The sequence below is a fragment of the Medicago truncatula genome, chromosome 6 (assembly GCF_003473485.1).
Source record: "Medicago truncatula cultivar Jemalong A17 chromosome 6, MtrunA17r5.0-ANR, whole genome shotgun sequence".
Taxonomy (NCBI): Eukaryota; Viridiplantae; Streptophyta; class Magnoliopsida; order Fabales; family Fabaceae; genus Medicago; species Medicago truncatula.
Window position 1 is genome coordinate 10,705,975 of NC_053047.1, and position 13,657 is coordinate 10,719,631.

General features: G+C 33.5%; 1 protein-coding gene across 4 annotated transcripts; it reads left to right on the top strand.

Moving 5' to 3' along the window:
* Positions 1-7,806: 7,806 nt before the first annotated feature.
* On the top strand, positions 7,807-12,973 carry LOC25495868 (pentatricopeptide repeat-containing protein At4g13650). 4 transcript variants are annotated; one of them, XM_024785554.2, is made up of 5 exons: positions 7,807-8,052; positions 8,423-11,723; positions 11,868-12,118; positions 12,364-12,444; positions 12,642-12,973. In XM_024785554.2, the coding sequence occupies exons 1-2, from the start codon at positions 7,972-7,974 to the stop codon at positions 11,522-11,524; spliced, it is 3,183 nt and encodes a 1,060-aa protein (XP_024641322.1). In that variant the 5' UTR covers positions 7,807-7,971; the 3' UTR covers positions 11,525-11,723; positions 11,868-12,118; positions 12,364-12,444; positions 12,642-12,973. The 4 variants fall into 4 exon arrangements, with proteins under 4 accessions (XP_024641322.1, XP_039682661.1, XP_039682660.1 ...); XM_039826727.1 differs by having other exon boundaries at positions 8,423-11,637; positions 11,868-12,140; XM_039826726.1 differs by having other exon boundaries at positions 8,423-11,637.
* Positions 12,974-13,657: the final 684 nt, after the last annotated feature.

Consider the following 13,657-nt stretch of genomic DNA (forward strand, 5'->3'; position numbering starts at 1 on the left):
TTTTTCCAAACAAATCATCTTTTCCAATATAAAATTAAATGCAAATTGCATTCAATGTGTTCTCCTTTTTATTTTCTCCATAATTTTTAACCAATGAGAATTATTTTTACATCTTTCGATGAAACTTATTTCAAGGAGAACACTAAAAATTATACCTCAAATCACTAAGTGTTAGTTTTCTTAATAAGTGTGAATTAGTGTTTTTTGCTTATAAATTAGGACGGAGGGAGTATGGTATAATTGAAACGGAAAAGTTAAACATCATTATGAGACATTTATTTGATTATTTAACATTAATAATTTTTTATACTCCTACTATTATTACTAGTCAAGATTATTTTTTTGATTGTCCAAACAAAGGCATTGTTTTTACGTATATTAAATAAAATAAGGGAAATGTTAATCAGTGCCATGAGAGTACTGGTTAAGAAATTTAAAAAGGAAGTTTTTTCTTGGAAATGATGCATTCAAGACATTAAAAGTTTAAAAGTAATTTTTTCTACAAAAAATTTATAAATTATTTTCATTTTTAAATTCTTAACCATTGCCCTGAAAACACTGGTTAGCAAGACCCATAAAATAATGTTCAGCGTATAACATATAAGAAAACTCTCCAACAAGCCGGCCCTAATCTTCTCTAGGTTTTCTCTTCCCGTTTCTTCATTGGGGGTGGTTTTGGGTCAATTCTTGACCTGAAATCACCCCTCTTCATCTTTCTCTCTCTACTTCAATCTAAATAAGTGACTTTTACATATATCTATGTTTTTTTCTTTGTGATTTCATCATTTAAGTGTGATGGTTTGTTGTTCGTCGTCTTGTGCGGCGTTGTTTGCTTTCCCGTCTTCTTGTGGTGTTCATTTTATTTCTATTGAAAGATTGATTATTCAATCAAAGATTTGGACGTCAACGTTGCAGATCCGGAGGCCATGGATATTCCGGTGACTTTAATTTTATCATATATTTTTGTAGGCATTATGCCGTTATATGCTATTAACTTGGATACTGTAAGTTTGTTCGCAAATTCATCCTTTACGTTTTTAACGGTGTTGAATGATATAATTATCTCTCGATTTGAATGAATGAAATCATTTTATTTTTGTAAAAAAAACAGATAAGAAAATGCTTTTATGACTTGACCAAAAAAGAGAATAGTATGTTTTTATGAAGGTAAATTTGACAGAATATTATCTTGTGTAGCATAGCAGATAAGAATATGCTTGAATGAAAGAAATTATTTTTTGACAATGCACGGATATAACAAATGTTCAACATTAAATTTAAATGAAATAATTTACTAGTAAATATAAGTCAGGAGTGAGATCTTTCAACAAAAAAAAAGTTAGGAGTGAGAGACATATCCTAAACAACTATGAAGTCTGGATACTTCAAAACGGAGACGTACCCGTATCAGATACCGATACTCCACGTATATTCGCGGATACGCACCCACGAAGTATCAGAATTAATTATTTAAATTTAAAAAAAAATATTTTAATGGATACTTATACGATTCTCTGCGGATACACAAGAACACTTATAGATATTTCACATATACGTATCCTTCAAAAAGATGAAGAGTAAAAAAGTGAGACAATGTTGCAAACATTCGATAGAGATGTATATGATTCAATTATAGATATGCATAACTAGAATTGTTTTTTGATGAACCACTTAAAATTATACTTCTTGTGAACAAATGTAACGAGAGTGAGGTGATTTAGTTAATCAACATTAGATAAAATTTAGGTTGAGTTATTTTAATGAATGTTTATTTTGTTCAAGTATTTTACATACATATATGTTTTAGTATAAATTTTTTATTAACGTATCTTAGTTGTATCGTATCCTAAATTTTGAAAAATTCATGTCCGCGTGCTCGTATCGTACCCGCATAATAAATGTTCAACATTAAATTTAAATGAAATAATTTACTAGTAAATAAGTTAGGAGTGAGATCTTTAAAAAAAAATTAAAAAAAAAGTTAGGAGTGAGAGACATACCCTAAACAATGATGATATGAGACATTCCTTAAAAAAAATTATGATATAAAGCTTATTGGATTGGATAGAAGTTAATCTAATTTTTTTTATCAATGTAGTAACTATTTTGTTTTTTTACCGCGCTTGGTTTGGAAGCATTTAGCGGTTTCCCTCCCTCCTGTCCTTTGTAAGTTTTTGATTTTGAGATTTGAATTTTGAATGCAGCTCAGCTCATTTGTGTCTTATGTACAGACCATTGGGATTGCGACCTGCATGTGATGTGCATAGAGAAGTGCGACTGAAGTCATAAATGTTTGACCTTATATGCATCTTCTTCTTGGACTCACGTCACGTGATTTCAATTCACATTTTTTCTAATCTAACAACCATTTTTTATTGAGAGAAAATTATCAAAATTTCACCACTTTACAAAAGAATCATTTCTAAAATATGAGGAATTCATTAAAAAAAGAGTTGGTGTTAAAAAATGTTAACACATGAGTGCAGGTTGAAAGTCAATTTTTATAAAAGTATGATGTTTCAATCTAAGATCCTTACGAGAACCCCCCATCCACTTTCTCTCAATCATAATCCTAATCCTAGTGATCGACTCAGTAGAAACAACAGTAATAGAGACACTCTTCTAAACAAAGAATCAACTCGTGCCTACAAATTTTGAGTGATTCAGAGTTTTACAACTCAACTATATAGTTCAACTCAAATATCAAAGCGATACGAGGGTGGCTCACAAATTACAAAGACAGGCCAAAAACCTTAATTGACCCTTTAGTAAATTGCGGCTTCAATAGTAAATTAGGTCTTGAATCTTCCTTTATATAGCCTAATTGCATAATGGGCTTGATGCACAAATCGGGCCAGACATCCAGCTGAATCACGATATATAAATCAGCACAATTATTCTGAGAATCTTCACATGAAACAAATCTTCACAGAAACTTCAGGAATCTCACACTTAAAAATAAACTCCAAGAAAACGGAACAAGGCACGCTATGATGTCGCACCAACATGTCAAGACATCTTGTCCGACATCTTTTTATAACTCTTGTTTATAACAAAACGCAACTAATACATGTCTATAAACCTAACACAATGATTCGTTGTGCATGGCTCACTGTGGCATCGTGGAGGATCAAGACCATTTGTTTTTTACAGTCAACTTTGACTTTTGATATCGGGTTGACTATGTTTTTCTGCGGCTCTTCATGGTTCGTTAATTGATCATTTTACTTAGTTTGGAGATCACTTGCGGCTTTTCCAACAAGACTCGTTTGGCTTTTAACGTAATTTGGATTTCAGTTCGTTTTATTATTTGGAAGGATCGTAATAGGAGGCATTTTCATAATAAGACGGAACATCTTTTCTCTTTATTGGAAAAGGTTAAATTCAAGCTTATTGGTGGCTAAAATCGTATTATGCCCTTTCGATTTTGACTACACGGTTTGGAGATTGAGTCCTTTGTTATGCTTTCAGGTTGTATCATAATTTTTTATTTTGTTTCAGCTATTGTGCAGTAGCTTGTCAGTGTTATTGTAACATCTGAACATTTTAGCTTCCTTTGATACACCTTGTACTATAGAAGTTTTTGTTGGTTTTTAATATATTTGATTAATTGTTTAAATTAACCATTTAAAATATGCGATGTCTGAAAAGTGACCCTGTAAAATAAAAAATAGACATTTTTACCTTGTAATTTGAGATTCTATCTTATTTTCGACTCTATAGTACACGCATGGTCCAAAAAATTGATCTAAAGATTGAATTTTTTCATGATTTTTTAGGCATCTTTAGGATGTTAAAATATGACTTTACAAAAAAAAAAGACTTTTTCGACTAGGGACGGATTTATTTTAAATTTTTATTCCCCATAATTATGAATTTCTTAAACAATTAATAATTAATTCGTATCTCATTTAAAATCTTCAAAATTTCATGGTGAAGGTTCTTATGTTGTTCTAACCATGCCTAGAAAATTAGAAAACGAAATTTGACTCGTGAATATATGTTTACTCAGAACAAAATTGCAATTTCACACGTTTTGGTTGAAAAATAAAAAGAAATCGAAACATCTTTGAAATACTATGAAATTTTGCAGATCCTTTATATGTATTTCTATAGATGCATCTGCAAACAATCTGCTCAAAATTCGATTTTTAGGTTGGGGTTTTCGTTATTTTGTTTTTTGAGTGTATGACACTTTAAAAATTCATAATTAATTCGTCCTTAGTTGAAAAATTCTAACTTTTTGTGTGTAAATTCATATTTTAAAGTTCTAAACATGCCTGGAAAAAATCATGAAAAAAATTCAAACTCTAAGTAGCTTTTTCGGACTTCAACTATATTACAAGATAAAAAATAATAAGAATATCAAATTACAGAGTTAGAATATGTGCTTTCTATTTACAAGGTCATTTTTCAGACTTCGCATATATAACATGGTCAATTTCAATAATTAACCCTAATTTTTTTTTTGAAGGAATAATTAACCCTAATATGTTCGCTTAGCTTTTTAAATAAAAAGCTATTATTTTATCATAAACCTATAATTTATTTTATTGACTTTTTTTAAAGAATTGATTGACTTATAATCTCTTTTGATAAGTTAATTTAACATTTTTTTATCATATATTTACCCTTGTAATCTTAATTAAAAATATATTTTTATGTTATTTTGTATTTAGCAAATAGTTCAATAGTTCCCTCTAAAAGAATACATTGTTCAAGGGTTATTCTTAGTTTTATTAAACAATACAAGTTCAATATCTTTATATATCGATTATTTTCCACCAATGCTTTACAACAATCAACTATATTTTATTGAGTATAATCAAAGAGTACTGGTGATGAAATTGTGGATGAAATTAAAGTGGTGACTTAGTTTTGAGCTTTGAGTAGACTGAAGATAGCTTCTTTCCTCTTTTATGAGTGGATTTGGAATCTTAAAGAGTGTCTACACTCTACATAGAAGATGAATGATGTTATTTTTTTGGATCTACTATGGGTACGTTTTGCGGCTTCTTGAACTGTTTTGTGGCAGGTTTTGTATTTTTGTTCAGTGAGGTGGGAGTGGTGTTGTGTATAGTGCTTGCTTTTTGGTTAATCTGTTTTCTCCCCTCCCTTTTGTTGTTTCCGTTTTTCTGCCCAGGAACCCCTGCTGTTAGAGTTGTCAAAACGGGTTACCCAATCCGTTTCAGGCCAACCCAAGCGAATAACGGACTTTTTAGGATCGGACTAAAAAGCCCTGTTTAAATACGAGCTCAAATAATAGAGCCCGAGCCCAGCCGTACATGGGCTCCCGGACTAACGGGCCATCCTGCCTTACCTATTTGTTATTTTATTTTTATTTTAAAATCCTTTAAAAGACACTGCAATAGAAAGAAAAAAAAAACATGAACATGTGATTTTACAAGGAAAGAAGAGACAACAACTCAAAATTAATTGATGGTAACAAATGCTAAGGTCCATGATGGTTGCACGAGAGGAAAATCATGAAACATCTTTACAATTTATTGAATCAATGCTAAGATATGGTAACAAATTCACATACCAAAACAACACAGTTGAATCAAATGTAATAAAATACACAAAATCAACATGAAAAGTGAGTTTTTGATAGAAATAAATTAGTGGGTATGAATGAAAAATGAGAAAACTAGGTAACCTGAAAAATGATGAGAATTGACGGAGAGGAGAAGAAGGAGAATGGTTCTTTACACGGGCTACCAGACTACCCGTAGCTCGTACGAGTTACAGTCTTTACAGGTCGGTATAAAAAGTTTTAGAAAAATTTAAGCTTCAATTTTTAAGCCCAAGCCCTATGTTTTATTCGAGCTTTCAGACCGGCTCATACAGGTTAGCCCGTTTTGACAGCTTTACCTGCTGTTGCGGTATGTGCTTGCGGCTGGGGGTTTTTATTTGTAACAGTTTGCCTGTTTTGCACTTCTTGTGCCAGGCCTTTGATATATGCTGATTCAAAAAAAAAAAAACACACACACACAAATTCATGACATCATATATGTCACATATAAATACCATATATTGTGATTTATTTTTTTTTTGTTGTCAAAATTCGTTCTATGTGATTAATGAAGTATTCTAAGTGTTTGCTTGTTTGTACGGTGAGTGACCGCTACCACACGTTCAAAGCCAATCTAAACGTGGTTTTGAGAAGCTAGTTGTTGCAGCTTTTTGCATAACATGTATTTTCACCATGGTTTTGTGAGTTTTCAAACACAAGTTAAATGGTTAACGAAGTATTCTATGTAGTTAACAAAATACTTTAAATGGTTAATGAAATGTTTGTATACTCGAACTTTTAGCTTTTATTTGAGAGTTTAGAGATGACGGAGGATTTCAGGGTGGAAAATATTGGAAAAAATTGAAAAATCTTTTACATTTTTGAAAAAACACATTTTTTTTTTTGTTTCAAAAAATGATAAATGAATACTTATAACTAATATATTTTAAATTTGAATAATATTACAACAACATAGACTTAATTTAAAGAATTCATATAAACTTTCATCCAAAACAATTTTTGAATTTTCCCAAATAAAAAAAATTGTATTATAAAGAACACTAAATCCCCATAGACCTCCCATCCCAAAACTCTCAATTCCTTCTACCAGTTCCTATCATTTATCCAAAGCCAAAAATTAAGCAGGTTTTATGTGTAAAACAAGATAATTTAAGCAGTTCCTATCCCTTTTCCACGAAACTCGCAATCAAAGTCTTAACCCCTTAAATTAAGCAGGTTTTATGTGTAAAACAAGATAATTTAAGCACCAAAAATTGTATTTTATCTTCATATTCAAAACCAAAGCAGGGGATTACCCAATTTTAATGCCAACATCCACCATTTTTAGAGGTTAAAGGTATGTGTTGAGACAAAAATTATAAACAGAAGTGAGAACGATAGAAAATGAGGTCGATGTGTAATTAAGAGAAAATGTAAAATACATAAGGAATAAAAAATGTTGTTTATGAACTTGGGCCAGCACGGGCCACACGTTAAACAATTTGAAATTCTTAAAAAAAGTTTAGGTGAATTGAGTTCTCTATTCATCAAGGTCAAGACTAACCTCAAGACTCAAAGAACGTTTATAAATATATTTACATATCACCCAATAAATAGGGCATACATCGACAAATGAGGTTGAAACCACAACCTTGTGGGTGAATAAACTCTTTACCAATTGAATTGACATTCATCCACATTTAACATTCAACTTAGAGCTTATATCTCCACATCCTTTATGGGCATATCAGATAAACAACTTAAGCAAAAGGTTATTTATTTCTATAATCAAAGTGAAAATGTGATTAAATTATCTACATAAATATATATTTTTTACTAAAAATAATTCATTCATTCAAAGTTTTTGGCAAGCTTTCTCAAACTTTTACATAAGTGTTTCTATATCAGTACGAAGAAAGAGTTTAGAGTCGAATTCTTTCGTATTGGTAACTATAATATTATGGTCGGGACTCGGGATTTAAAGGGCAATGAATAACTTAACAAATGTCGACTAGTTTGCCTTCTTAAAAAAAACTTGACAAATGTATATAAGATAGATAGACAAAAGCAAGGTTCTAAAAAGTGATCCGTTGTCGTGAACACAATCGCGTTAAAGAGTCATTTTTTCCATTTTAACATAACAAATAAAAATCATGGACACGGCATGACAAAATGCCGTTACGCCACAACAAAACATTGTGATATCCTTAACGCAATCACGACCTCCACCCATATCGTCATTTAAAACCTTAGATAGAAGTACAACCCTTATTCAAATCCGGGTAATTAGACAACAAAACTTTGTCGACATTAGATAGTTAGACAGCTTCACTTTGCTTGGATGGATAACTAACCTAATCTAACACTTTCCTCATGTGGCTGTTCCTAGTACGAACCAAAGTCCCATGAAACATAAAAACAACTTTCCTACGTAAAAACTTTGTAATACAAATCAAATGTTAATCCTCCGTCCCTTCAACTTCTACTCTCAATTGCCATTCAAATTCCACACCAAACCCATTTTCAACAATCACAAGGTAATACTAAATCACTATCTTATCTTCATGCTTCTTATGTCTGTAACACCAACACCTCTGATCAAAGACATATAAGATGTCTGCCACTTGTTGGTGTCTGACACCAACACAGTTAATTTATTATTTTTTCTTTTACAGTTGTTGATGCATCAGTATCGTGTTCGGTGTCTATATCTTTGTTAGTGCTTCATGTTTATTTACGACACGTCTCAGATCAAATGTGTATCAGATGTCTGAGACGTGTTAGTTTCCAACATTGACATGACACATGTGATTACTGTCATGTGTTGTGTCATGTTTGGTGCCTGTGTCTGTGTTAGTACTTCATATGTTCTTATTGACAAAACAAGTTTTTTTTCCTTCTGTGTAGTTACTATGTGGAAAATTTAGTTTTTCTGCATTCAGCAACACTGCATTAAACTATGCACACAACGATGATGAAATTCCAGAGAAGGAGAATGAAATGGATGGAAATGCAAGTGGAATTGGTTACTTGCATCTCATGGAACAACACGGAGTTCGTGCAAATTCGCAAACTTTTTTATGGTTATTAGAAGGTTGTTTGAATTCTAGGTCGTTTTATGATGGTTTGAAGCTTCATGGGAAGATTCTGAAGATGGGTTTTTGTGATGAAGTGGTTTTATGTGAAAGGCTTATAGATTTTTATCTTGCATTTGGTGATTTGAATTGTGCCGTTAATGTGTTTGATGAAATGCCTATTAGAAGCTTGTCTTGTTGGAATAGGATTTTTAATACGTTTATTGCAGAGAGGTTGATGGGCCGTGTTCCGGGTTTGTTCCGGCGAATGTTAACGAAAAATGTGGAGTTCGATGAGAGGATTTTTGCTGTGGTTTTGAGGGGTTGTAGTGGCAATGCAGTTTCTTTTCGCTTTGTTGAGCAAATACATGCTAAGACTATAACGAGTGGTTTTGAAAGTAGTACTTTTATATGTAATCCTTTGATTGATCTCTATTTTAAAAATGGTTTTTTGAGTTCTGCTAAGAAGGTTTTTGAAAATTTAAAGGCGAGGGATAGTGTTTCTTGGGTGGCTATGATATCCGGTTTATCGCAAAATGGGTATGAAGAAGAAGCAATGCTTCTGTTTTGTCAGATGCATACATCAGGAATCTGTCCCACTCCTTATATTTTTTCGAGCGTCCTAAGTGCCTGTACAAAAGTAGAATTTTTCGAGTTTGGGAAGCAGCTCCATGGCCTTGTTTTGAAGCAAGGATTCTCTTCCGAAACATATGTTTGCAATGCCCTTGTGACGTTATATTCCCGTTCCGGGAATTTGTCATCTGCGGAGCAGATTTTTCATTGTATGTCGCAAAGGGACAGAGTTTCATATAACTCACTCATCTCAGGTCTAGCGCAACAAGGATATATTAACAGAGCTTTAGCGTTGTTTAAGAAAATGAATCTTGATTGCCAAAAGCCTGACTGTGTTACGGTTGCAAGTCTTTTGAGTGCCTGTGCATCAGTTGGAGCTCTTCCGAATGGAAAGCAATTCCATTCGTATGCGATAAAAGCTGGAATGACTTCAGACATCGTCGTGGAAGGTTCACTGCTTGATCTTTATGTAAAATGCTCGGATATAAAAACTGCACATGAATTTTTCCTTGCATGTGAAACCGAAAATGTGGTGTTGTGGAATGTGATGCTTGTAGGTTATGGCCAGTTAGACAATCTAAACAAATCGTTTCAAATATTTACACAGATGCAGATTGAAGGCATTGTACCTAATCAATTCACATATCCAAGTATTTTGAAAACTTGCACTACTTTGGGAGCTACTGATCTAGGAGAACAGATTCACACTCAAGTACTGAAAACCGGCTTCCAGTTCAATGTGTATGTCTCTAGCGTGCTTATTGACATGTATGCTAAACATGGAAAACTAGATCATGCACTGAAAATCTTTCGAAGACTAAAAGAAAACGATGTTGTTTCATGGACAGCTATGATTGCTGGTTACACACAACATGATAAGTTCACCGAAGCTCTTAACCTCTTTAAAGAAATGCAAGATCAAGGAATAAAATCTGATAATATAGGATTTGCAAGTGCAATAAGTGCATGTGCAGGTATCCAAGCACTTGATCAAGGACGGCAGATTCACGCACAGTCATGCCTATCTGGTTATTCAGATGATCTTTCAATTGGTAATGCACTTGTTAGTCTTTATGCTAGGTGTGGGAAAGTACGAGAAGCATACGCTGCTTTTGATCAAATATATGCCAAAGATAATGTATCATGGAACTCGTTGGTATCTGGTTTTGCACAAAGTGGTTATTTTGAGGAAGCGCTGAATATATTCGCTCAAATGAATAAAGCTGGACTAGAAATTAATTCATTCACGTTTGGCTCTGCGGTTAGCGCTGCTGCGAATATTGCTAATGTTAGAATAGGGAAGCAGATTCATGGTATGATTAGAAAAACTGGGTATGATTCAGAAACCGAGGTTTCTAATGCTTTGATCACACTATACGCTAAATGTGGTACAATTGACGATGCCGAGAGACATTTCTTTGAAATGCCTGACAAAAATGAGATTTCTTGGAATTCCATGATTACTGGTTATTCCCAACATGGTTGTGGATTTGAAGCACTGAAACTTTTTGAGGATATGAAACAGCTTGATGTATTGCCAAACCATGTTACATTTGTGGGAGTTTTATCGGCATGCAGTCATGTGGGTTTGGTGGATGAGGGAATTAGCTACTTCCGATCAATGAGTGAAGCTCATAACTTGGTGCCAAAACCTGAACATTATGCATGTGTTGTTGATCTTCTTGGGCGGTCTGGTCTTTTAAGCCGTGCAAAGAGGTTTGTGGAGGAGATGCCAATTCAACCAGATGCCATGGTGTGGAGGACCCTTTTAAGTGCTTGTAATGTTCATAAGAATATTGATATTGGAGAGTTTGCCGCGAGTCATCTTCTAGAACTGGAACCGAAAGATTCAGCAACATATGTTCTGGTTTCAAATATGTATGCAGTGTCGGGGAAATGGGACTGTAGGGATCGGACGAGACAAATGATGAAAGATCGAGGTGTTAAGAAAGAGCCTGGTCGTAGTTGGGTTGAGGTTGATAATTCAGTTCATGCATTTTTCGCCGGTGATCAAAATCACCCACGTGCAGATATGATATATGAATATCTCAGAGGCCTGGATTTTCGGGCAGCTGAAAATGGTTATGTACCTCGGTGCAACAGTCTTCTCAGTGATGCTGAAATACGTCAAAAGGATCCAACAGAAATCATTCACAGCGAGAGACTAGCAATTGCTTTTGGATTGCTCAGTTTGACTAGCTCCACTCCCTTATATGTTTTCAAAAATCTCCGTGTTTGTGAGGATTGCCACAACTGGATTAAGCATGTCTCTAAAATAACAGATCGAGTGATCATAGTGAGAGACTCATATCGCTTTCATCATTTCAAAGTTGGCAGTTGTTCGTGTAAAGATTATTGGTAAAATGGATAAAGGTTGACTAAAATGAATGAATCCTTCAAACTTGTGGTGTGGCCCACAATTTGTGACAAACACGGAAGATAGTTTTTATTGGTCGACTGTGCATGTGCCCTGTGGGAAGATCTCTAACATGAAGTGATTAAATACATTTTTGGATAGCATAGAGTCATGATGCTTCTTATGCAATACTGTTATTGAATATGTATGTAATTGTTTAGAATGTCCTACCTTGCTTTTTCTATAAGGTGTCGTCTATATGGCGTGGCACCAAACACATGATAAAACATTGTACCATATTTATTATTCATTGGATATCTTACTAAACAAAGTTTGAAAATTGCAATAGGAAACCATCGTGAAAGTGAACATAGACGAACATCGGCTTTCAAGGGAGGTACAATATCACCATCAACATGCGACAGCTTTACAGCAGTCTGTTTTGGTGTTGGTGAGTGTGAGAGACTCCGAGGGAGACAAGATGGATGGTGCAAACTGCAATTTGCAAGGAACAACAAGAACAACGGATTGCTTAAAAAAAACAAGAACAATGGATTCTTGCTGCCTTGAAACGGGTGTAACCTCTGGCAGCTCATTGTTGTAAGCTTCAATTATGTATAATGTATATTTTTTACTTCTTTTTTATTATGTTTAGAAGAACCAGATGCTTGTGTGACACCTACTTGTGTCAATGCATGGCTCAGATGATTGCCATGTATAGATTTGTTTTATCAACTACTATATTTTTCTGTTGTATTTTTTTGTTCAATGGAAATTTATATTCTCTACTATTTCGTTGTAGATAAATGTATAGATAACATTTACTTTGACATTCATGTTTGCAGATATTAAGCAAACCATTTATATTATACCTTTTCCTGTGCTAGGGTTGAAGACAGTGGTGATTAGTGACAAGGCAGAGAAAGGTGAGAATCTATCCCCGAGGTTTTAAGATTGGTTGTGCCTGAATTTTATATACTAGTTTCAGATACAATACTATAACTATCCCCGAACTTCGATTAAATACAAGACCAAAGCTAGTTTTAGTTTTATGATTATATCTCATCATGCAAAATTTTGTGAAAATAATTTTCTGACGTTCTTTCATAATTTATGTAACTAGGGAAAATATGAGAGCTTTTCATTTTGTCATGGGGCTGAAAGAAGATAGGCATCTCTTTTGATTGACCTCCACATTGTTGTTGATGTTTATTTTGGTGATTTCTGTTAAGAGTGTTGAATTGGAAGTATGGAGGAGCTTATAAAATATCTGACAGGTATTCTCAAAATGTAACAGGTCACATAGAACATAGAAAAGAGAGCTGCATAGGTGAATTCTGATGTATTGAAAATGAGTTCTCAGATACCACTGAATTATCATACAAGCTATTTATACTTGGTTTTCAAATTGAGATTCATATTGTGAATCAGAAGAATCATTTTTCGAGTTGTGAATTATCATACAAGATACTTTTTACTAATAAAAATATGATATTTTTAAGTAAAAATAAGTGACAACTATATTATAAGCAAATATATCATATACAATGAATAAAGAACAGTATACTATGGTAAGATAAACTGTACTTCTTGTTAATGAAGTTATGTATTCATTTTCTGGGACATGAGTTTCAAGAGTGAGATATTTGAAGAACAATATATATGGTCCAAGTTAAATTTCTAATTTGGAAGCTAAACCTTGCAGATATGAAAAGTTTGCTAAATTAATAGTGCAAACTTTGTCATGATGGAATTTAATATTTTGAAGAGTGTAGTCTCGTTCTCGTTCCTGACACAAAACAGGGAATTCAGGTTATGACAAAAAATAAGAGAGAAAATGAAGAGGATCGTAACTCAAAAATTAAACCGGGCTACATTAGTTCTTCTGTCAAATTTTCAACACAACTGTTTGTATTTTTCTGGTGTCATACATAGTTCACATAACCAATCTTTCCGTAGAATTTATCCTAATTTATTGGGCTTGCGTATTCTAGGAGATGGTTTGTTACCCCTTATTTTGAGCATAATTATTGTGTGCGCGAAGAGTTGCTATCGAGTGAGACGTTCCTTTTCACCCTGTTGTAGCTGCTAAAAAACTCTAGTTTATGGAAGTGCACTTGCGGACGAATTAAATTGTCC

Coding starts and splice junctions, on each gene's coding strand:
- LOC25495868 (XM_024785554.2), top strand. CDS start 7,972: ATGTTAATCCTCCGTCCCTTCAACTTCTACTCTCAATTGCCATTCAAA. Junction 8,053..8,422: donor CCATTTTCAACAATCACAAG/GTAATACTAAAT, acceptor CCTTCTGTGTAG/TTACTATGTGGAAAATTTAG.